This window comes from Dermacentor variabilis, chromosome 4 (assembly GCF_050947875.1).
Source record: "Dermacentor variabilis isolate Ectoservices chromosome 4, ASM5094787v1, whole genome shotgun sequence".
Taxonomy (NCBI): Eukaryota; Metazoa; Arthropoda; class Arachnida; order Ixodida; family Ixodidae; genus Dermacentor; species Dermacentor variabilis.
The window spans coordinates 5,125,284-5,150,000 of record NC_134571.1 but is presented as its reverse complement, the minus strand read 5'-3'; the positions used below and the strand labels follow the sequence as shown (position 1 = coordinate 5,150,000).

General features: G+C 46.6%; 2 protein-coding genes across 7 annotated transcripts in view; one reads left to right on the top strand and one right to left on the bottom strand.

Moving 5' to 3' along the window:
* The window catches only part of LOC142578600 (TBC domain-containing protein kinase-like protein), a 68,259-nt gene extending 67,936 nt beyond the window's left edge, over positions 1-323 (top strand). For all 4 annotated transcript variants that reach the window (XM_075687996.1, XM_075687994.1, XM_075687995.1 and 1 more), the window contains one exon: positions 193-323. In XM_075687996.1, the coding sequence (XP_075544111.1) occupies positions 193-309 (117 nt within the window). In that variant the 3' untranslated portion in view covers positions 310-323. The remainder of the gene's footprint in view (positions 1-192) is intronic.
* On the bottom strand, positions 27-24,376 carry LOC142578601 (uncharacterized). 3 transcript variants are annotated; one of them, XM_075687998.1, is made up of 4 exons: positions 24,180-24,376; positions 22,234-22,420; positions 17,306-17,446; positions 27-1,315 (listed from the first exon to the last, which is right to left on the bottom strand). In XM_075687998.1, exons 2-4 carry the CDS (start codon positions 22,378-22,380, stop codon positions 323-325), a joined length of 1,281 nt encoding a protein of 426 aa, XP_075544113.1. In that variant the 5' UTR covers positions 22,381-22,420; positions 24,180-24,376; the 3' UTR covers positions 27-322. The 3 variants fall into 3 exon arrangements, with proteins under 3 accessions (XP_075544113.1, XP_075544115.1, XP_075544114.1); XM_075688000.1 differs by having other exon boundaries at positions 27-1,291; positions 24,180-24,374; XM_075687999.1 differs by lacking the exon at positions 24,180-24,376 and adding an exon at positions 23,325-23,638.
* Positions 24,377-24,717: the final 341 nt, after the last annotated feature.

Below are 24,717 nucleotides of genomic sequence, written 5' to 3'. Positions count from 1 at the left end.
GCATGCACACTCAGTTCTCCTGCAAGAACTGTCAACCCTTTTATTTAATCGAGTGCACAGTTTTCTTTCCCACCGAGGCTTGTAAGCAATGCAGGTTGGAATGCAGAGGCCATTCAGTAGCAGCGCTTTATCTCAGGAAAGGAAGGGTCTCTGTGTGTGTGGCAGCATGCAAGCGAGGCCTGCTCCCTGCAGGCGGCCAACGGACTGGTGCGGAGTGGTCAGCTACGGGTGTGCCTCCTGCACGGCGGCATCGAGGCCTTGCGCAGCCTCCTGGAGCTGCCGCCCCCCCGAGTGGCCACCCACCAATAAACATAGCTACTGTTCACTCGTACACTACCTCCTCGTTGGGGTTGAACGTGTCGATGTACATGTTCTCCTTTTTATGCATGCGGCGCACATGTGAGCGCAGGTTGTCCCTCCGGGCTGACCTGTAACTGCAGTGTGGGCAGAGGTGCGGCTTCTCGCCCGTGTGCATGCGTCGATGCTGGATGATCTTCTTGAGCTGAATGCTTGCAAATCCACACACGTCGCACACAAAGTTTTCCCCACTGCGGTGCTTTTTCATGTGCTTCTGCATGTCGGCCTCGGTGGAACGGTCCTTGCCACAGATCTTACAACTCAGCTTGACGGGTGCCAGCTTGGCAGCGCCCAGCATGTGTGCCTTCTGGTGCTTGCGGTATGCCTTGTACACGGTGCACGTGTATGGGCAGAAGGGACACCGGTACTCCTCGGCATTGTGCCGGTGTCTCTGCGGGGGGGCCTCGGGCTTGTGGCGCTTCTTACCGCATGGGTGGAAGCCCTCCTGCAGCACATGCTTCATTATGTGTTTGTCCAGCTTGTCACGTCGGGGAGACATGTATGGGCACGACGGACACGAGTACAGCGGGCACAGCGAGCTCTCCTCGGAGCTGGCATAGCTGGCGTTACGGGCCGCCTTGCGCGACACGCCATGGTGCATGCGAGCGTGCTTCTTGAACGCACTGCGGCTTTTGAGCACGGCACCACAGTCCTGGCACTCGTAGCCCACCTCTTCAATGGGGGCCAGTGCACGGCAGTCTTCTTCCAGTGTGGGCTCAAACAGGGCCTCCTCGACGGCCATGTCAGGTGATGGGCCCACCACCACCTCACCCCCTTCAATGATGTCCTCCTGCTTGATCATCGAGTTTGGCACCAGGATGATCTCCCCGTTGGCCTCGCCTTCTTGCAGCAGCATCTGGCTCACTGGCGAGTGCAGGGCGTGGCCTTTCATGAACCCTTGGCCCTCCAGGCTCTCCAGCCCACTCAGCGTCTCCTGCAAGAGGATGCATGCATTATGCTACACACTTGTTGCAATAAACTGAACCATGAAGTGCAGAGGTACACCGTTTGATAGAGTGGCTGCTTTCTGCCCCACAGCCATGCTTGTGCACAATACGGCAGACCTCTAAATAACCTGGCTCCCTTCAAAAGCCCAACGAGCCAGTGAAATTAGCAATTTGCTTCGTTTACTGTTGGACTTTATTATATGCAAATAAGGTAAGATGTTGATGGACCTGCCTACGGAAGGGGCAGCAAATATTTTTGATTATCGGGCAATTGGAAAAAAACAAATCCGAATGACAGAAAAAATCTTTTTAGACCCAGTGACAAAAGATATGTCTCGTCGACGATATCTTTACATCGGCAGTACAATGCGAAAAGCTTTTGCCGCTACGGCTGATAGTGTCGCCCTGCCACAGTGGGATGATGCTAACGGTGTACTGCTCTCCATGGGGTGGCCCGACCAATGTAGTTCCAGAACGCGTCAGACCCAGCAAAAGATAGCAACCCCTGTTGTGTGTGGGGGAGGACTGTGCACATAAAGCCACCACCCTTCTGGGCTCATCCTCGCAGCAGCATACGGTGCGCAAAGCATGATAAGATATCACGCTAGGCGCAGGATGAGTTTGGACTGGTGGCACCTTCATGCGGCACTGTCGCAAATGTTATGGCCTGTGTGACAGCCGGGCGCAACAGGCGTTGCCGCCAGCAATGTTGTTTCTTGTCTTTCACATCTGAAATGTCACATGAAACCAAATCTGATCAAACGTGTTGCGTTTTTGCGTGCACGAAGTTACTGGAACATGACAAATGCTGGTGAAGCCATTCAGTTCAATTGGTTTTCATCACCACCGCCTCACCAGATGAAATGGTGGAAAGCCTGCATATGTGCAGTCTATAGGCAACGGTATGTATCAGTACTCAGCTATTGAAACGTGTTATTTGGAGCACATGGTCGCCTGTCACTTTTGCACTGACTGTGTGTGCTGGGGACATTGAGCTAATGCATCATGGTATACGATGAAAGTGAGAACCTTTGTGATGCATTCTGACTACATTTGGGCCCACGGAAATTATCCAGCGCTCACCAGTGGCGTAAAGAGGCACCTGCACCGTGCGTACCGAGTCTTGCATTTCAATTGCTGAGCACTAGATTTCAGACACTGCTTCACTTCTGTCTAGTTGTTCTAACATTAATAAAGGAGCCGCTCATATGCAGGAGCTTCGTGTTTCATTTGAATTTCGTGGCTTTGCCTCCGCAGGTGCGATGGCTTCGGTAGGCATGAAAGGCAAACACTTCGATTTGTAGTCGTTCCTTTACTCTCCTCTCAGTGGCTCACACTCTTTACTGCAAAGAACTATTTGGCTCATTCTTTGCACATTGCGGTAGTTAGGTTCCTGTCTTGCCCCACTTAGGTAAGAAAAATGAAATAATGTGCGACTGAAGTAGCAATCAAACCTCTGCCGTTGAGCACGGCAGCAGAGTACCCCAACCACAATCGCACGCGTGCGTTTCAAAGCCGGTCGGCTTTTTGAAACAATCGGTGTGGACTGACCCACTTGCATCATCGACATCATTTATTGACCTTTAAAGGCCCCTGTTGGGGTATTATATACATTAAAAACATTCAGCTGGATATGATGGGTAGAATACAGTGACATCCAAACACAAAAAATGCAGTTACAACCAATACACTCAAAGTTACAAAAAAGAAAATACATTAAGACATCAAGACTGAAACCGTTTGTTTGCATAAGCTGAAACTTGGAAGGTTACATTCGACTACTACGTTGTACGATAAGTTGTTCCACCCCTCAATAGCTATTGGCAAAGAGTTGAAGGACTTAGTTGAGCCGTGAAGACAAAGATTGAGGTAATTAAATGGCATGTGCTCGTTAAGTTCCGTGGTTGCAGTTTGTGCTTCGTAAAAACTGTGACGCTGTAAAAACTTCATGATCACCCAAGTTAATCAAGTTTTAACATACACCACATGAAATGGCCGTGTGTACATACAATCGTATGAGACGTATTTGCTGGTGATGTCGCATCCATGTTTCTCTCATGTACAACCCAACAATCGCAATGTCATAAGCTCGCGTCTAACAGCCTGCTTAGAAGTCATACCATTGTTGTCATGTAATAGTCACAATGTGGTTCTCATCATACTGCTGTCACACATACACATGCTTGCAATTGTGGATTGCAAGCATGTATGCTTGCAATTCACAACTACTCCATTTGCATGAACGTGTTGGTCCACTTGGTATAGTTTTGTGGTAGCCAGCTACCTGCTAAATGCTTTGCATAACATATATTTTGCGACGTGCTCACCCGAAAAAAAAAAGAAAAGGCAGCTGGAAAACGGGCTTGTGTTTGAATTTCTGCATAGCAGAAGTATGTTTTCTCGTATATTCGAATTACAATCCGATCCTATCATGCCTATAGGTTGCAAGTCATACTTAATGAATTTTCTGACAAAGTAAACATTTAGTTCAATCACGCATTTACGCTTGGCGGATGGCCTAGAAGAATGAGAATGTATGCTGCACTTTTGCACACGTGCATGCACGCCGCTTGTGGTGGTGGTTCTTGTGCAACGTCTAACGTCCGCACCAGCTTTGCTGTATATCCACTTTCACAGGGTGGAATGAAGGCGGATTTCTTTTTTGGTATATTTTTCCCAGCTCTAGTTGCTCCTGGTACACGACTCTGTTCTGCGTTGATGTCTAACGCAAACACAGCGACGTGTTTATACTCGCCGACTGCTCTCGTCACGCTAAGCGGGGCCCTATAATGTCAAACTATTCCGATATGTTTTTATTCCAATCTTGTGGCATCAAATTTGCTTAACCGCCGACGCAAGCATCGGGTGGTCACCTGCAGGGTTGTCTGAACAGACCAAACACTCTCCTCATTCATAGGAGGTCACTTTTGTTTGCTTGAAAAACGAACAACATTGCCTACACTGATATCATAAAAAGCCAACACTGACACCAAGGAAAACATAGGGGATATTACTTGTGCTTAGTAAATGAAATAAAGAAACAATAAATTATTGAAATGAAAGTGGATGAAAAAACAGCTTGCCGCAGGTGGGGAATAATCCCACAACCTTCGCATTTCGCGTGCGATACTCTACCAATTGAGCTACCACAGCACATAACAGATACAGATGCGAAACGACCCCACTAGATGGTGACACGTGTTCCAACGCAAAAATTTCACGCTTGAGAGTGCGAGCAATTTCATCGTGTATTTTTGCACAATATCCAGACCGCAGTCCCGAAAGAGTTAATGCATCTTTAATGTGTACATGTCACTTTGACACGGGCAAGTTTTTGCGGTTTTGTGACATTGCGTGACAGGCAGGCGAAGTGGGTGCAGCCCAAAAACTTTTTACCAATAGCTGAGGACTAATGACGAAAAGGCATTGAATCAGAAATAACCATTTTTTCTTTTGTTCGATCAAATCATGCATAATCAGTGCGTACACATTATATCAGATGGGGAGCTATCGTAGTTTTCGTGACGTCGCGTGACAGACAGGTGAAGTGGGGGTGGTCCAAAAAAGTTTTTGACCAATCGCGAGGGCTGATTGCAGAATTGCAGTAGATTTACATTATAATCCAAGACTGATGAGTGGGCTAGTTTCTAATTAAAATCGGTGATGCACTGCAGAGAAAAAAGAATTGCAGCAGACAGAGAACAGAAATTCACTGACATATGTGCAATAAGCAAAGCAGTGCGAGAAAAAAAAAAAAAAAAAAAAGGAAAATGTACGTCTCCGTTCATTGTCTAATTTTTGTGCGGCTTCACCAATTTACATGATTAAATATGTGACAATCATGTGCACAGCAAACTAACATCTAGAAAATAACTGCCAGTGTTCCGTGTCTTAGCTTGGCACGGAAAGCTCTGTTAGCATCCCGGGGTGCATTTGCATCGCAATTTGCACTCGTGTTCTACTTCATATACTACCTGATACCATCAGGCCTGCCTTGTACAAGCAGTGACCTTCCTAATGAGCAGACACGAAAACACATTTACCGGTACGTCAGGTCTTAAAAACGCTTCGCTCTGTTGTCTGCTTCACAAGCCAGAGCTCTTGTTGCTGCCATTAAGGAGTTACGACACCCTCCCAGTGCCAATTTTACATAATATGGAACGTCACTAGACAGTGACAATGAAAATTCACCTGGAGTGCCCAAATAATTGCTATTGCAATAATAGTGGTTCCACTGGCAAGTGCAAGTGAACTTATTGAAAACAATTTGCAGGTGCATTGTAGCAGTCAGTTTCTTCTGCGCCTTCTTGGCAATCAATGCAGGCATTTTGTGGCGTCTTGCACGGGTAGTAAACTTGTGTACAACCTCAGGATGTTGATCGCCAAGCACATATGTGTTGGGGATGGGAACGTCGATGAGGCCTTGGGTGTTTGTTTCGCTGTTATCATCATCCGATTCTCCTCAGCCAAGCACATCAGTAACCTCTTCCATTGCAAGGATGCTAGAGTCAATGTACGGGTCAACGCCCTATGTAATACTCGGCCAGTTTTCCTGGATGGCTTCCTGATCTTCCTACTATGTACCCTTGAACATGAGCAATGCACTTCTGCCTTGTGCACTGCTGTTATCTTTGGTAGGAGATGTTGCAGCAACTGCTTTGCGAAATCTGGCTTTTCTACAGCAATTCTCCATCAGCTGTCGATATGTAGCCTTCCAAGACAGACAGCATTTCCAATGTTTAGTAAAGGCCCACTTCAGTTGGACGTTTCAACTGAAGATATAGAAGGAACTTGTCAATCAAGCACCGGTGGTATGCACTGTAAGAGTTGGGGTCGGCCATGTACAAAGGGGTAGCTGGCCCATGCCGTCGTCAGACTGATCCACACTAAGGACGTTGTTCAAGGGAGGAACTTGTTCTCATCAAGAACGAGGAGTACTGGGTTTATTTACAATATCTACATGAAGAGTGGAGAATGTTGAATTCAGCAGTCTAGCATGACTGAAAACGAAGCACACACCGAAAATGTCTGTTTAAGACCCCCTGTCTTCCCTAGATCCCTAGGCCAGGGAAATTGCCATCCAACCTATGTCCAATCGGAGCGCCAAAAGTCGTAGAAGGACCTGCCTTTGAGGGCAAGGGTTTACACTCCCACTTCCGCACCTTAGTTTCATTGAACACAGCAAAAGAAGTGGGGCCTCGTAGACAGGGGTTGTCACGTCTTGGTTCCCGAGATGGCACTGCAGTTAGCTGCCGCAACTGTCAAACGACCGCGATGATTACAGGGGGCCGCGAGAAAATGCCTTAGAACACCCTTTTCCAGGAATTTTCTTTTTCCCTTTGGTTCGTAAAGACGAGCATGAACCAACAAACAATACTCGGCCCGCTGAACGTGTCTTGCTGCATTGGTGCGTTGTTGGCTGATCGTAACAGCACGTTTGACGCTATCGCATTATAACGTTGTGATGCTGCCCTGGTCGAGCAGATATAGGAGTGACATACATTTCAGCGAAAGGAATTTCAATTTCATGTGTGTCTGCTCAATGTCCTCTACACAATGAACGGTACAGTTATCCAAAAGGAGGCATACATGACAGCCAGCACTCTATGCTTCCTTGTTGAATTTCTGCAGCAGGCCCTGAAAGATCTAGCACATCATGCACACCTTCTGAGAAGCATAGGATGTCTCCAACTGCTTTGACTTCTTGAAAAGACGCGGCTTTTTGCTTCTCCTAACTACAAGTGATACACATTTGTTGCTGCTGTTCATGTTAACACTGTAGGGATCGAGGTCCCTTCCCGCGCCTTGTTCTCCCAGCTTGTGTGTTGTGCTTAGTTCTATCTCCGGGAGCCGCCGCTGTAACAGAAACATGGCATACATGGATATGCGCCGGAGCTAATTTCGCCGGAGCAAACCGTGCTTCTCTCACCCGGCCTGAGAGCAGTCCCTACATTGATGTACGCACGGGAAACTGGTGTCATGCAGACTCGCCCTACCGCTCTATTCGTACTCACGTATGGTTCAGCCGGACAGCTTGGTTCGCAGCATTGTCTGCTGACGTCAGCTCTCGCTCGTGCTTGTTTTGGTTGGATTGGTTTGGTCTCGTTTGCGGTTGTTTCTTTACAATGACGAGTCTAAATCAAGACGTGCTGATGTAAAGGTTGTTGGAGATAGTGCGCCATATCCAATTCTGTACGACAAAGCAGACCCTGAATACAAGGACACTAAGGTGAAACCCAATACCTGATTCTCTATTCTTTTGAATGCGGCGACACCGCAAGCGGCAACACCGCAACAGCAGGAAGCATACTAACACGATTATGATCAGTGGCAATGGCTTCATCCGCTTGATAAGACATGACTGATGTTAAGAATGCAGGACAAACAACATAAACACAGCACCGATCTTTCAGCAGACGAAGGAAAAAACAGGCGAGCATGCAGAGGGAAGCAGCCGCGAAGGCCCAGTCTGGCCTCGGCATGTCCGCTGCTTCGGTGGCAGAAGTGATCACCGCCATCCATCAAGCTGGCAGGAAAGCAACTCCGCTTCCCTCCTGCCCTTCCTCGCAACCACGCTCCCCTCACCCTCCCTCTCAACTTCCTCACCTCTGACGGTCTCTGTGCATGTCCACCTCCATGCCGCCAGCTCTACCAGCCCAGCGTCAGCTTAGCCCGCTCCCTGAAGTTTTATTTTCTGCCGTTATAGGGAAACGAGCATTAGCCAGCGTGTATTGTGCACCACAATATTTCACGACTCGCACTGTTTGTGCATCATGCTATGGTGCACAAATGCTTCAAGAACAAGTCCTGCTTTTAATCCGAACTTCTTTTAATTTGAACAAATTTCCAGGTCCCTTCGAGTTCGAATTATCGAGATTCGACTGTATTTTATCTTACTTCAAAATGGTAAATGAAGTAGACTTACAATGGGGGAAGAATGACATAATAAGCACTTATTTAGATGAACTTAATAGAAAACTTAACCCTTTCAGGGTCAATGATGTAAATATACGGTGCCGCGAACGAGTCCAAAATGGTTGATGCCGTATATTATGGTGCTGCTTGTACGTTTATAAAGCGCGCTGATTTCCCAACTTTTCTTTCGTGGCATGTGCTGCCACTGTGTGGGAATACGTGGAATTTCTTTCTCGTGCCTCCCTCTCGGTTTTCCTTGCATGGTTTGTTTTAGAGCTAGTTTTTTTGCTCCGGCGCGTCTAGATACTACAGCTTGCCCATTGGCGCGCGCACGGGCGGCAGTTAGTGTGGGTTTTGTATTGCGGGTGGTTTCGGCTTCTTGCGCTTGCAAAACTGATGGCTATTTCATTACTAATCGCTCAAAGGGCGACCGCCTGTCATTTGCTTGTTTATATTGCTCACAGGCATGCGCATACGAATGATGCCACTGGGCATGCGTTGCCTTTCTTACCTTTCTTTTTTTCGAGAATCGCAAGAATTAATTGCCTCTGGTTGGTGATAAGATGAAGGTCAGCGGAAGTTTGTCAAATGTTTTGCTTTTTGACGGGCACACAACCACACAGTTTTCTTGAGTGCGCTCACCTACGCATTTCAATTCACTGTAAATATTAGTGTAAGAGCAGTAACATTTGAGACTTGTGAAATATTCTCATGTGCGCATTTTCTAAGCCTTAAGGGGGACGCGGCTTTCGCATCGCAAGAAATGGCCAAAAAAGATTTTCTTGAAAATCACATTTTCAGTTTCCATAACTGTTTTTCTATCTGATTCCCCAATCCCATCACTGTAAACCATGTAGAAGTGCTCTAAAAAATTGTTTTATCAGCCAAGGTGGCAAAAAATTTCCTGGAAATCAAGAACAGCATTTTTCAAGCCACAATATCTTTGGAACGGCGCGACCGAGCGCCCGCAATCTTGGTCTCGTTGGAAAGCACATTTCTCAGTCTTTAAATTTGCCCCTTCAGCTATCTGCTCTGTACAGAAACAAGCACACAAAAAGCAAATGATTGAAGGTCGTGCAGGAGTTTGTGATTGGCCGCGCCCGCCACGTGACTCCAGCGCGGTCCGCCATTGGTCTGGTGCTCACATTATCTGCTCAGCTCTTGGCACTTTGCGAGTCTGGAAGCCTCCACTCGCCGTAATCTCGACGTGTCAAAACGGGCGCTATGCGCACATCGCAGTAGCGTGGCCTATCCCTATGTTTGTGGACGTCTCAGACCTGCGGCTAAGCATACTGAGCATCGGCGGCGTGGCTAAGCCTTTCAGCACTCAGTGTTTCGGAATTCGTGACCAAGCACATTGCGCACACAATCCTCGGACCTGTGGATTTCCTCATACATCTTCCTCAGACTTCCTCATACATCTACTCTATGGAGCACAGTAAAACCTTGTTAAACCGTACCCGCTTAAGCAGTAGTTTCATTTTAAAAATAGTAAAGTCAAATCCCCTACCCAGCGGCCACTGAACACAATGCATTTTGTATAGATATAAACCATAGCAGCTTATTGCGTACATATCAGTTAACATGTAGTGTTTTCACGGCAGTACGTCGTGATTGCAATCACGGCGGCAGGTCGGCCCGGCAGAACAATGAGTGTTGGAAAATCAGGTGTTATGGTATTCAATGAAAAGAGTGATCTGACAGTGACAATACAGGGCCAGGAAATACCTCACGTAAAAGAATATAAATACCTTGGTATATAGATAAATGTAGGCAATAGATATGTTGAAACAGGAAAAAACGACAGCAATGTGGAAGAGAAATGCGGCCATAATGAAACACGGAGCACTATGCAGACACAACACGTACGAGGTGCTCCGGGGTATGTGGAAAGGTTTAATGGTTCCAGAACCCACATTTGGAAATGCGGCTGTTTGCTTGAAATCATGGGTACAATCAGGACTCGATGCGAACCAAATGTCAGTGGGATGCTTCGCATTGGGCGCTCAAGGGAAAACTACAAATGAAGCTGTGCAGGGTGATATGGGCTGGACAAGTTTTGAAGTGAGGGAAGCTCACAGTAATTATGAAGAACAACTAAGGAATATGGAAGAAAGTAAACGGGCTGGGAGAGTGTTCAGGTATTTGTACAGGAATAACATTGACTCACAGTGGAGGAAAAGATCTAGGAAGGTTACCAGCGAGTATGCGGCCTGTATGGTGAGCAACACAGCAACAAAGAAAGTCAAGCAGAAAGTCAGAGAGGCTGAGATAATCTCATGGGTGGCGACAATGGAAAAAAAACCTGCTACGAGTAACTACTTAATAAGAAAAATCTAAATCGGGGAAGAAACAATTTATGATAACTCAAAGGGAAGCTTTTACTTTTCGAAGTGAGATCAGGATGCCTTAGAACACGCACTTATAAAGCGAGTTATAAGAAGGAAAAAGGAACATGTGCTTCCTGCAGTAAAGCTAGGGAAATGATGGAGCATGTTTTATTAGAATGTGAAGATATCTACCCAGCAGTTGATTTAGGAATCACTGGCCTCCTTGAAGCCCTTGGGTTCAGTGAGAGCAGGGGAAGGTAAACATGTCCGCAATAGAGATTAGTAAGAAGCGATAGGAAGATTGGTGGAAGAAAAGCAGGGAAACGACCAACAATGGAGGCATACAAAAACAAAGTTCACAATAAGGGTTCAGAAACTTTGGTTGTGGGAATTCACCGTGATTATTTTTTCTTTTTTAACATAGATAGGTAGGACATTAGACAATAAAATAACACGAGCTTGGTGGCGCAACCCACTGCCCCTTTCCAAAAGGGACGCTCATAACATCCATCCATCCACATGCCAGAGAGCGTTGTGGCCTGCATTATGGCGTTGTGCCAGCTAGGACTCGTGTCATGCCGAAACTCGGACAAATATCGGTGCTCAGCATAGAAGAGAAATTTAAAGGGGGACGTGGCCCTCGAAAACCGAAAAATCGCGAAAAAGTAGATATTTTAAAAACAATATTTTTGGGTTGTATGTCTCATAAACTACCTGTTCTGTAATTATCAGCACCCAATTCAACCGCAAAGTACCCCCCAAAGAAAAGCTACTTTTGAGGCCATCACGGCCCACAACACACGCAAATGCCGAAATTAAGTCAAACTTGGCGCACGCACCATTCCCGGCGCATGCGGCCTGCCCGCACCATCTTGGTGTCGTTTTGACTATGAATTCTTTGTCTCTATACTTGCAAAATGGCATCGTTGGCGCAGTTGAGGCACTATTAGCGTTTTCCCGCCATGTGATGCGGAGCGCTGATTGGCCGGAGCAGTGCACTCAAATCCCAAGGGCTAAAGCGGCCTGCCATTGGCTGCTGCGCGGGCGGTGGTGGCGGCTGCTCCCTTTGATGCCGCACTCGCGTCGTTGTTGCCCCGTGCTCCGTCTGCCTCAACAGACGCCTGCTTGCGAGTTGCTCATCTCCTTGTGCTATCATTTAGATTCTTTTTTCGCTAGTTCTTTGCTGCACGTAATGCCGGCAACAAAGCCCAAGACAGTGCAGATGTTCGGTGCATGGAAGCACGATATGGGACTTGTACGAGCTTCGAACTTCCGATCTTCTGCAGCGAGTGCTGACTGGGTAGACGCTTGCAGCGGCAGAACTGTGCTGTCGGCTGTGGCCAGTCGAGAATATGACACATTGAGTGTGCCTGGAGCTGCAAGAGCAAATTAGAAGCTCCGCACGAGCTTTCCAATAAAAACACGTGTTTGAGGCCCGTTTTCTCGCAATGGATTTTTTCGCCAGTAGTGGTGCTGGGGAAAGCAATATCTCAAGAACCGCTCTTCAGGTTTGTGTGCCGTCTTTTTTATTCTGTTCCTGAATGACTTTGCCAGGATGTAACAAGCTTCCTTTTGTTGAAAGCTGGTGTAGTTAACTTATAACAATCAATTTTTGATGAATGTGGTCATTACTGGCTACATCAAATCCAAAGTTGTGTTAAAATTTTTTGGAGGGGAAATTAAAGAAAAGGGCTTTGTAGCCCCCTGGGATATCTATCATGGAATCATCACAGTGAATTTCAGCTTCCTACGATGTCCTGGCATTTCTCCAGGCTCTTCTTCAGGCATATACATGAACCACCTAGTTAGAGCTCATTAACTCTGGAACTAATAGACACATCTTCATGAATCTTTGCAGTTCGGTGGTGTGAAAGTACCCTGAAAGTTTCATCCGGATACCTCAAAAAATAAAAAAGTTCGCTCTTCAGGGTAGCCTCACCCCTTAACATTGTTCGTGCTATTGAATTTGGCACGAAGTCGGCGCTGGCATGTGAGAGGAATCTGTCGTCGACTACAGTGTGTCGTATTTGGAATGTGAAGGAGTTGCTTGGCAGTGTTGCTGCGACTGCAAAAAGATGTCGACTACAAGACTCAACTTTTCTCCATCGTTGCTCTTGTTATTGCCGAAGCAAGACCTAACGATAGTGATGAAGACAACACTGAAAGCAACAGCACAGGCGATTCACGCCCAACAGTGCCAGAAGCTGTGCGTTACGCCAGCCTTATGCGGTTGTTTGCCGAGAAGAGGGCTGGGCGGAAAAGCTGGCTTGCAGCTTGAGTTTGAGACCACTGTAGTCGCTGCTAGGACGCCACGGCATCGAATGAAAATAACAGACTTTTGTCGTGCAAAGTGAATAAATACTGCATGTTTTTGCCTTTTCATCACACTCTCTCCTGATATTTTGGTTAAGCAGTACTACCGTTCAGTACATACTTTTTCCAAGCTCTGGCCGACTGCGGTTTAACAAGGGCTAGGCTACACCATGGCATCAAACAAAAATAACAGACTTTTGTTGTGCAAAGTGAATAAATACTGCATGTATTTTGCCTTTTCATCACACTCTCTCACAATATTTCAGTTATGCAGTACTACCGTTTAATACGTACTTTTTCCGAGCTCCGGCTGACTGCAATTTAACAAGGTTTCACTATATGGCGGTGCCGCGAGGACTACCCAATTATCAGGAATGTTCGAAAAGTCTGTTGTTGACTGTAGTTGTGACATGTGGTTGCGGAGAATGATAAAACTGTGCTGATGCTAGCTTCTGAGACTGAGTGGCATGATGTGCCAATGCAATCGTGGGCACCCTTTCTGAAGGACTGAAGGGAGAGCTATACAGTCTAGCCCGGTTATAACGAAGCCAATTATAGCGAAATAGCGGTTATAACGAAGGGATTTCAATTTCCCATTCCCATTTTTGCATTTTCAATACATTTTGGGTCCGGTTTTAACGAAGTAAATAAGAGTGTGTCAGCAGGTATAACGAAGAGATTTAATACCAACCGAAAAATAATCTGTCAATCAACACATTTTTGCGTCCTTGAGGCAATTTTTTCCGTGAAAATAAGAGCAAAATTCGGCTGACAGCGTCCTTTCGTGGCGCCGTCTGCTCTCCCGCGGAGCAAAACGTTGCTTCACTGCATTGCATGGCACGCCGGTCTCGTATTGCGCCGTCCTTGAACGGCGTCACGGCGTAGAGCGGTAGAGCACGCCGCGCAGGGGAAAAATGTAAAAAAGAAAAGAGATGCTTTTTTTTTTGATGACGTCACGGAGAGTGGCCGTCTTGGCCAATTGCGGTTCTCTATTTCTCCCGGGCAGTTGGCGCCACGGCTGGACTGCAGTCTGCAGGAGGTGTGGCAGCGCACGCTTTGTTTTATGTCGGTGCCGCGGTGCGCAAGGCAGGGAGAAAGCGCGGCAGCATTGTGCATGTTGGAAGCGCGGCTCATTTTCATCGTTTTCGCGGATCGTTGTATGCTGTTTATTAAGACAGAGTTATTCGACTTGATCTAGCTGATGAACGGACAACTGAGCGCAGTGTCGCACTGTTCCAGGTTGGGAGCACGGCAACGCTACTGAGATCGCGCGTGACGCCATTGTCACTTGTTTTCTGCCTGCATTGATGCCATCACGGTTTCCTGTCTTGTTCCGCTTCTTATATTTTGTGGCCGCTTCGCCTCAGTGGACCTACTTAGCTGTCCCCTTTCTCGGAACTGACTTCATTTCTCTGCAATGTCGAGCCTCGCGAGCCCCAGCACTTCGACGGGGAAGAGAAAGGTGCTGTCATTGAAGAAGAAGCGCGCCATTTTGGATGAAGTGCGTCGAAACGTCAAGAAGAGTGCTATCACACGGAAGTTTGACATTGCACAGTCCACGCTTTCAACAATAATCAAGAATGGTAGCAAGATCGACGCCGTTCTCGATGCCGACGTTGGCAGCAGGGACCGAAAGAGGATCCGATGCACCACTTACGGCGACGTAGAAGCCGCACTTTACAAGTGGTTCGTGGACGCGCGATCGAAGAACATCCCGCTCAGTGGACCCATCATTCTGGCGAAGGCCAAGGACTTGGGCTTCGCTCTTGGCCATGGAGACTTCCAGCCAGGAAATAAATGGCTCCAGAGATTCAAGGACAGGCACAACATCACATGTAAAAACATCGTCGGGGAGGCTGCGTCCGTTGACCAGGGATCGCTCCAGCAGTGGATGGCCAAGCACCGCGATCGTATCCTTGCGTATTCCGATAAGGACATCTACAATGCAGATGAAAGTGGACTATTTTTCCAACTGCTGCCATCAAACACTCTCGCGGCCAAGACAGACAAAGGCGTGGGAGGAAAAGAGCAAAAACAGTGTCACCCTGCTAATCTGCGCGAACATGGATGATTCGGACAAGCGAGACCTGTTGGTCATTGGAAAGGCCAAGAAGCCACGCGGTTTCGCCAAGGTGCTGTCTATGTCAGTGACGTATGAGAACAATAAGAAGGCATGGATGACGCGAGACATTTTTGGCAAGTGGCTCGCCGACTTCGACAAGGAGATGGTCCAAAAGAAGTGCAAGGTGCTGACGTTGCTTGACAACTGCAGTGCGCATCACGTCAGCGCACACTTGAGTGCTGTAGAGGTTTTGTTCCTGCCCCCAAACACTACCGCCAAGCTGCAGCCCATGGACCAGGGGGTTATTGCCAACTTTAAGGTCCACTACCGGCGCCGAGTGATCGAGCGCCTCCTGATTGATGTTCACACTGCCGACAACGTGGCCGGCATGAAGGTGCCTTTGGTAAAGGCGATTTTCCTGGAGGGATGTGAAGCACCTGACCATCGCCCACTGCTTCGAGAAAGCCGGCTTCTCCTGAAGCAGCAACGCGGAGGGGGCGCCTGCTGGGGACGAAGCTACCGCGATTGACGTCGCTGCAACCGCTGATGCTGCCGCCGCGACGGCCTGCTTGGAGCAGCTTTGAGATTCCGCTAGCGACTTGAACCTTGTGCCTGCGTGTCTAAGCCACATGGACTTCGTTTTCGCCGACGAAGACCTTGCTGCCACCGAGGACTTCACGAGTGAAGAAGTTGCTGGGAGTGTCATGGAAGAGACCTTGGCGGACAGCGCCTCCGACAGCGAATGCGACGATGCTAGTTGTGCCCCTAAGGCGGTCACCTCCACAGCGGCCATCGCAGCTGTTGACACACTACGGATGTACCTCGGGAGTCCGGAGTTCGACCAGATCTTTGGTTCGCAGTTTGGTGGTATGGAAGCCGCAATCCTGAAGTCTGCACTTGCGAAACGTGTTCAGGGGACGCTGGACCACTTCTTTCAGCGGCAATAAATCGGTATGCCCATGTTTGCATTTTTTTTTCATAGTCCACATATTATGAAATAGCGGATATAGCAAAGCGATTCCCGATTCCTGCCGACTTTGTTATAACCAGGCTAGACTGTACTCGCGGACAACTTTTCTTGGCTATGAAGTGAAAGCTACGGGGGTGGATTGATTGATTGATTGAAAAACTTTATTTAATACTTAGGAAAGATAAGGCAGGGGGAAGGGTGGGTCCCTAGTCCAGGACTCCAGTGGCCCTTGCTGTAGGCTCAGCCTGGTCTAAAAGGCCCTTCTGGGCCTCCAAGGCAGCTTGAGCGAGGACGGGCTCCCTGAGTGAGGTCAGTATCATGGGCGAGTTTATGTTTGGTGACCTATATGTACATTTCCACATAACGTGGGGAACAGACGGCAGCCCCCCGCACCAGGTACATTGACCGGTATACATGGTTGGCCACATTGCGTGCCACAGTCCCAAGTGCAGAAAGGTCCGAGTCTGTAGTTTTCTATATATTCCGAGTGTGTTTTTACTCCGAGCTGCAGATACGGAAACGCACAGATTTGTCATTCACGACGCCTGTACGCAATGTAGTCACGGCACGCTCGGCACCGGTTTCGGTTTCACCAACCTCGCACAACTGACTTCTTTAGTGAAGGCAGATACAATTAACTAGCCGTGAATCAATGTCTATTCTCATCCAATATTTACAAAGTTTTCAACAGCGCACCTCAGAGCCTCCGTTGGAGCTCTAAAGCAACTGTATGGCATCAGTTAGGACATGGACGCGCAAGCACCACTGGCATCGGTAGAGCCGACGCAGCAGTCAGCTCGCTCGCTCACTCTTTGGTACATGCCAAAGGTTGCGATGTCCAGCTGAGTTCGCTTGGTTTCTGCGCAGACACTGCAAACACTTTTTTTTGTGTGTGTGCTTCAACACTCTTTTGTTGCTGAAGTTAGTCAACGGCCTCTCAGGGAGTTGACTGGCGGTACAGCAAGCGACAAACGCTTGCCAGAAGACACGGACGCCATTTTGCACTTGATGAATGTGAAAAACGTGCGATGGTTTCGGGTGTGCAAAAACTCGTAAAAGCTAACTAAAAATAAATAAAATGCCAATAGCTGACTGGTGAATGTGGTGTATCGTTTCAAACTAGGTGCTGTAAAAAACAAAACAAATATTGTTTTCTATTTCTCATGTACAAAAATGTGAAGAAAACTGCGGGACTACTTCCAGCAGCGATGAAAGAGGCGCGCTTAATTTTCGTAGCCTTCGCTTCATAGCCAAGAAAAGTTGTCCGCTAGTATAGAGCACCATGCACGTGCTGATCAAATGATTTTTGCTGAATCAAGAGGCATATCCCTAAAATATGTTCTGTCAGCCACGGGTCTAGTGTTGCAACTTGACCACAGTTATGTACAGCCATGCACAGTGGACTGCTCACCTGGTGCTTTTCTCGGGCCAAGTCCATGTGAATAACTTGGTTGGTGGGCAGCACTTTCATGTCGGGGCTGTCATCAGTCACGATCTCACCCACGATATCAGGTCCTATTTCATCACCCTCCATGATAATCCCATCAGGACCCTAGAATGCAATTGGGATTCAACTTTTAGGAACTGGGCAAATGAAAACTGTGCTAATGCTCCATTTAAAACCTTTTTCTCTTGCAACCACACACTCCATTATCTTGATAGAACGGCATGCTCAGCAGATCAATATATTGACTATACCAATACCAATAAGATAAGCCAAACAACAGCGAACTATTTTTATTAAGTATCAATTATGCACCATGCCAATATTCACAGTCATCTGCTAAGGTAAAATGAAATGAAGCTTAATTTCTTTCCATTACTTTGACAATCACCATGCACTGACGGAAATGATAACCAGCCTTTTCAAGTGCAATTTTGTCTCAATGTGAAAAATATCCGTACAGTCAGCAACACTCAATCTTTGAGCCTTTCTGACACCAGAAATAAAATAACTTGTGCGAGGTTCAGAGATGCAACCATATAGGACCCAATGTTTTACACCAGAATGCTCAGAGTCATGGCGTCTGTTAAAGGCTTGCCTTTCATCCAACCAGTCAGTAATGAGCTTCAAACAAGCCCACAATGGTGTGCTATGGTCATCTCATTACGATGCCTCACTTTGGAGCCAAGAGCTGTATTCGCCAAGCAGCTGTGGGCACTCCAGAACATTTATGTTTCATCACAAAACTGGCCATCAATGGGTTGTCCAGACAATGGTAGCAAAAAAGAAAAATGAGAAAAGGAAACATTAGAGAAATGGCATCACTACTGGAATTGGAAGTGAGACTTCTCCAAGTGTGCCATCAGTTTAAGTGAAGCACTAAAAGCAGCAATGTGGCACCCAGTGTTCATGCCATAGTCTGATGAAAACCTCGCAATCAACTGACACTAACATCACAGGAAATTTCACAGATGCCCAGTGCCACCACATGTGTGTGCTTGCTACTCTTAGCATCTTTGGTGGCATCATCTACTCAGTCAATGAACACAAAGAAAGAAAGAAAAAAAAAAAAGAATATGCTTGGTTTATCACAGTGTCCTTACAAGAGAGCTGTTTGCTGTGTTACATGTTGGTCAACACAGAGTTGATGAGATTGGCCAAATTTTTAAAAGACAGTCATAGCTGCTTTGCAGTGCCTTTTATGCGAGGTCAGCATACTAACCCCCGTATTGAAAAATGCGTAAAGTGACCCGACAACTGACCAGGATGTGTTGTGCACTGATGGAAATGAAATGACCATGATTTATGGTGGTAGAATCCGGCGTGTTGTTTGATTTAAGTAGGAATTATAACTTTAAATCGGCAGAAAAAAAAATCACAAGAACCAGTAAGTGGTGTGGCCTGACAGTGAAGTCCTGGCACTTCTGCTGGGGTATACAAGATTATTGTACATAAGTCGGCTGTTATTAAGTACAGCATACTTATTACTTAAAACTGCAGTTCATATATATTATCAGGCTTTTGCACTTTATCTGACACGTATTACAAAGCAAAAAAAAAGTGCACACGAATGAGCCACACTGCCTTCATGGTAACAAGTGGAGCAGCGTGGAGCAGCAGAGTGGGCAGAGCTGTTCAATGCATCATGTACAGCGCTGTTGTACATGTGTAAGTTAGCGAGTTAGTACCCAGAGTTCCGTGGTCTCTGTGAGATGCAAAATGCCATCAACGAATTGTGCTGTGAATGGGTGTCAGCACTGCAATAATAGGTGGTGCCCAATTTCATGCCTATAGGGTGGCGCCCTCTGGGTTTTAAATGTGGATGTTAAAGGTTATGCTTTTGCTAGCTGAATGTGGCGGAAGCAATCACAAACATCAGGTTTTGGACACCCTATAGCAGTAGTGGAATATTCTACCACTTACCTTGGCTTGGCTAAAAAAGAAGCCTGGCGCATGCACCCAACAAAAGCATGGCCTTCGAGACCAGTTAGTGTTACTTGGAGCAAGCCGTCAATGGGGCGTAGATTCGGACACTATATATTATTGTAAATCTAATTCTACACTTCGTAGAACATGAATCGCAGGAACATCAGCTTGATAAACAAAATATCACTTTCTTACAGATAAAGCAATACTTCTTGTCTGTTTCCCATCAATGCCGGCACATAATCGCTATCGTGCTCACTTATAACTTTCCAGCATGTTTCTTGAGCACGACTGCATCCTCAATGCTGATTGGAAAATTCTGATAAATGTGTCACACAGCATTTTCCGCTTCACCATTCTATGATTGGACACTCAAACCAGTACGCTTTCCATTGCACTAAAAAACGGGTACCATAAAAAATAATTCACCAACAATTATGATACTCCCTAATGTTAAATTTGAGCGAAGTTGTATACATGTTAGCCAAAAAAGTATTTGAAGGTCCCGGCGCGAGCATCCTCCTATTGCTTACTACAATATTTTCTCATTTCATGGCCGAATTAAATGAAAACTAAAAGCGTTGTGTCAAAAAACTTTTCTGCTCATTTTAATACGCTTCACAGTGAATTAGTTCCATGCACTTTTTTATGCTGTCCACAAACAAAACAAAAAAGGAGAGTAAAGTTTCAAACATGGCCCAAATCAGAAAAATTTTGTAACTTTGATGCATCTTGGAAAGTTTTCCATTTCACACAGAAACTTGAAAAAATAGACAAACAGGACATTCTCTTTGCAGCATTTATACAAAATATTATTTTCCTAGGTGAAATGCAAGCGAAGAGAAACACAGTTAAATAAACAAGCCTTTCTAAAGAAAAGCTCACTTTTGAGAAATAAAATAAAGAAAGCTCTGGTTCCAATTTTTGAAAAATTTCTGGATGGGAGTCCACTTATGTCAGGCAAAACATGGGTGCAATATGTTTGCTTTTTTGCTTTATTCACAAAATCTAACGGGCCAAAGCGGCCAATGTTGAGTGTGCTTGCTTCAGAACCTTTGTTGGTTGTCTATCAGTTTGCATTGTAAAATCTAGTTCCAATTTCTTTGGTGATTCAGAACTTCGCTCTGGCAGCTTTGCAACAGAAATGCACTACTGTCAGATTTTATTTGTGTCTAGCGTGTGCGTGCGCCACCTTCTAAAGTGCTAACACGTACCGAATTTGCAGCCTACAACCTCTGTGGGCATTGCCCTTACGCCTCCATTACTTGCTTGTCAAGAGAGCATGCGAGACCCCATGAGTGCATGTCGTGGCTGACTTTGCCAAAACCCACCTGGTGCACCCAGTAAATCACCTATGAGCGGTGCTAAGGCAGGCTAATCTGTAAGCAATGCAGAGTTTCCATAATCAGCAGGTGTGCCATTATGGAGGTGCTACTTCACTGCCTGCTCCCCATCCCCCACATGCAATGGATACTGGAACCTTCTTCGGCACTACTGCTTGCGACTGACACAGTGCCTTTCTGAAAACTTATCTGAGTCAGTTCCCGAGCTGATTATTTTGTTTCCCGTCTTCCTGTCTTACCTCGACCTTCACCTCTGCGTTTCAGCTGTCAGAAAAAGTGCAGTGCGGCATGACTGAGCCAAAAGCTGCTGAAGCTGCCTAATTTATGTTTCATGAATGATAATCAGCTGTGCGAGCACATCATGTTCTCCATTACACCACTGATGTGCAGGACGAAGCATACAGGGCTAGGCCCACTTGCTCGTTCACATCTAACGTTTTTGCCACGAGCTTTACCAAAGGCACACATAATGCCAGAAACATGGCTCACAAAGAGCATGAACTTCAATCTAATAGCCAATCACTGTGCATGTGGTTATAATGACCTATGCTAAATTGCACACCTCAAATTTTCTTTAAACAAACTAATATGGTGCATCTAATACAGCTGCAAGCAAGCGACACGAATAACTACGATGGACAGTAACCTTTTTCTCTATGTACGGAGCACCATTGCGCATCATGCGCAATGGTGCAAAGTTACTGCATTGATCGTGCCGTTGCAAAGCCAGCATGGCCACCCAACTCATTGTAGTCACGACGGCAGTCTCGTTGGCTGAAACGCCCTGAACGAATGTGGCTATAAATGCACCACAGTTTGCATTGTATTGTGTGGTAGCTTCCCAATTTTCACCCCACTGAAACTACGTCCTGGTGCACAATGGAGCGACAATTTACAGGCGGCGCAGATTGGTGCAGCATTCCCACCAATGCACATGAACAATATACTAAGACTGTTGTGTTAACTATCTTTCTTCACCATTGGCCATGCAAGCTCACGTTTCACACTTTGTCTGCACAAATGCCATCATAGCAACCAGTCATGTAGTATTACCACTGTGTTCAGCCTGTGCAAAACAAGACAGTCACAGGCATTGCGGCACATGCCACGATAGTTTGATAAGAATATTGTGATCATGTCTGCAGCACATTAAATGGTTGCGGGCCAGAAAATATATGGCTAAGCATAACTAAAAATTAACTGAACCTATAAGAGCTCCAGTGCAATCAAGAGCTGACCTACCTTCCATAAATGCGGTGCGTCATGGTTGCAAGCATGACTGGTGTAGTGTCAGTGTGTGTGTGCTCTAGCAGGGCTTTGCATTTTACCAATGAGATCACAGAGACAAACATGACAAATATGTGACCTCACTGCAATGGTGTTGCGTACATTTCAATGCTGATATGGTGTCCATTGTTACGAGCAACAAGCGTGAGCTTCTTTTGCACCCCCTTCAATTTTGAAACTCACCACAATGTGCCGATATTTCACAATAGCGACCACTGGCATGTGCTTGAATAACACTACGGCCAATTTGAAGTGACCGCTGAAAAGCAACAATTCCCTGCAAAATAATAATGTTTTGCCACTGAAGTGAGCCCAGAACTAGTGAAGACCTGTAGTCACCTGTGAGTAGATAAGGGTGTTCATATTGATAATAGAGGATGATGAGACAACCGACGCCGACACAGGAGGCAGCATCTCCTCCTCGGTGCCCAGGGTCTGCATGTCCTCAGGCACCACTTCCACGAAGTGGGTCGCTGCCTCCATCATCTTGGCAAACGTCAGTCAGGCTGCTTTAGGCTTCCATGCACTGGGACAGCATCAAAACTCGTTATGGCATCCCTTCACACAAACATTAACCAGTGCACTGAAATGTCAACGTATGATGCGTCATCTAGGTAGCATAGTTTAATCACCAAGTTACATGTATGCATCCTTCCCAGCATTAATTAATTTTCATGACGCCTAAATAAAGATAGCCACCAGTCTATTCTACTTGTCCAATTTCAAATGTTTCACGTACAGTGGCGTGGCTAGGTCGTCTGGCACCGGGGACTCATAGGTCTTCTGTCACCCCCCTCCCCTCCCCCCGTGTAGCCGGCGGAAAGAGGGGTGTCTTCAGACGTATATGTCACCCCCCCCCCCCACACCCCCGTTGCTACGCCACTGTTCACGTATCAAAACCACGATCGGTGGCGGGAGTATTAATTTTGACCACCTGGGCTTCTTTAACGTGCGCTCAGTGCACGTACTTAGGCGAGCGCGTTGTTGCATTCCGCCCCAATGCGGCCGCCAGGATTTCACCGTGTCGACAGAACCAGCGCGAACTCCAATCAACGACGGCATATCATGCTGCAACGCGCTTCCCCGGCTACCAAGTTAACGGTGATCTTGGAAACAAGCGAGACTCGTAACTTGCGAGTCATAACCAGATCGACATGAAAGCGTGGTCACATGCAGGTGCAATTATTCATCGAAACTTTCTACCGCTGTGTGCAGGCCGCGCGGAACAGATCAGGTAAAGGCACTCTTAATTTCGCTTAACGCCGGCTGACAGCACACAAAGAGGCGCTCCCTTACAGGAACAGCGAAGTTTCTTTTATCTTCATATCTAGCGAAAAAAATAATGTTCAGCATGTGCATCGGCTCTAGAAGCTCGCGAGGCAAGCACGTAAATAAATAAATAAAATAAAAAAAAACATGCAGGAACCAACCGCCACGCTTCTTCCACTCCCGGCGCCACGACGCCGAGAACACGCGACGACGGCCCAACGTGCTCGCCGGCATAGCCCTCGTACTCGGCACTCGCTAAGGCACAAACCTTGTCCAAAACATTATGGAGCCGACTGGGCAAACGCCCTTGCCGCGCGCATTGCTTCGCCTGCGACGACGAGAGAGTGCGAGGCGCACTGCGAAACGCATCGTGCACGCGGGGCGCAAAAATGCCCCCAGCCGGCCCTGCGCGAGCGAACGCCAGCGAGGCAGCAAGCGAACAGAAAACAAGCGCCAGCGCAGTCACCAACAGTAAACCATGAGTAAACTGTGACGCCGCCAAAAAAAAAAAAAAAAAAAAAAAAAAAGAAAAAACCCGGAAGAAAAGTTGCGAAACAATCTCACAGACAAGCTTCCCTCTCTCACCATTATTACAATTTTTCATGCCCCCCCCCTTTTTTTTATCGCTAAAAGGCAACGACATATACCCATCGACCAAATGCACTCTCTCCGATTTATTTTCGCTTTATGTATTTCGTTTTCCTCAGGTGAAGTTGCTGCTGAGAAGCAGCGGCGGCGTACAAGGCAAGCATGCAGAACGTCAGTCGAGCGGGCACCGCTGGTTACCAGTTCCACTACAGCTGAATTAACGCACGTCTGCCCTAAAACATTTCACGCAGGAGTTCCAATCATTAAAGGAATATCAAAATCGTCACGGTTGTCGGCAACGGCACGGGCACAAGCACTGACTGGCTGCGCTAGTCGACTAGCAAAATGGCGCCTCTACAACGGCGGTCGGAAAAATATCTTTTAGGCTTACATATGCTTTGGCCTAAATTTAGGCCTACAATACTCACCTGTGTTTTAGTCGATGAAGGTTTCGACGTCCTAAGCAGTGCCTGTTCGTCCTTGATTCGTAAATTAACCCGGAAAGCAAGCAGTTTTTAATTAATCACGGATTTCAATTCATTCGGCGCGACGCACGCCGAGATTCACAACGCCATGTTCCTTAAGCCTTCTTCGAGGGAAAAGGTCCGCAGCGCAGTGGGATGGCGCATTGCGAGGACTAACTAGGCTTACTAAATTTTTAACAAATTATATTTTTGTAGATTTAGAATAAAACCATGTTTTATCATGCAGTTAAAATTTATTTGCAGCATCTATCCTGTTTGTGTGTCATTTTATTTTAGTAAGTTATATTTTTAAAGACATAATAAAAACACGCTAAAATTTTACAGTTTATGCGTTGAATTAGGTTCTAAGAACTTTTTAAATACGTTTTATTTTAGCTATATTATAATTCGGCAATTACGACTGCTTATTGTACAAAAGAACTACTTCTGGTTCAAATAGACAGCGACATCACCATCGGCGGCTGCATAGAGTTATAGTGCA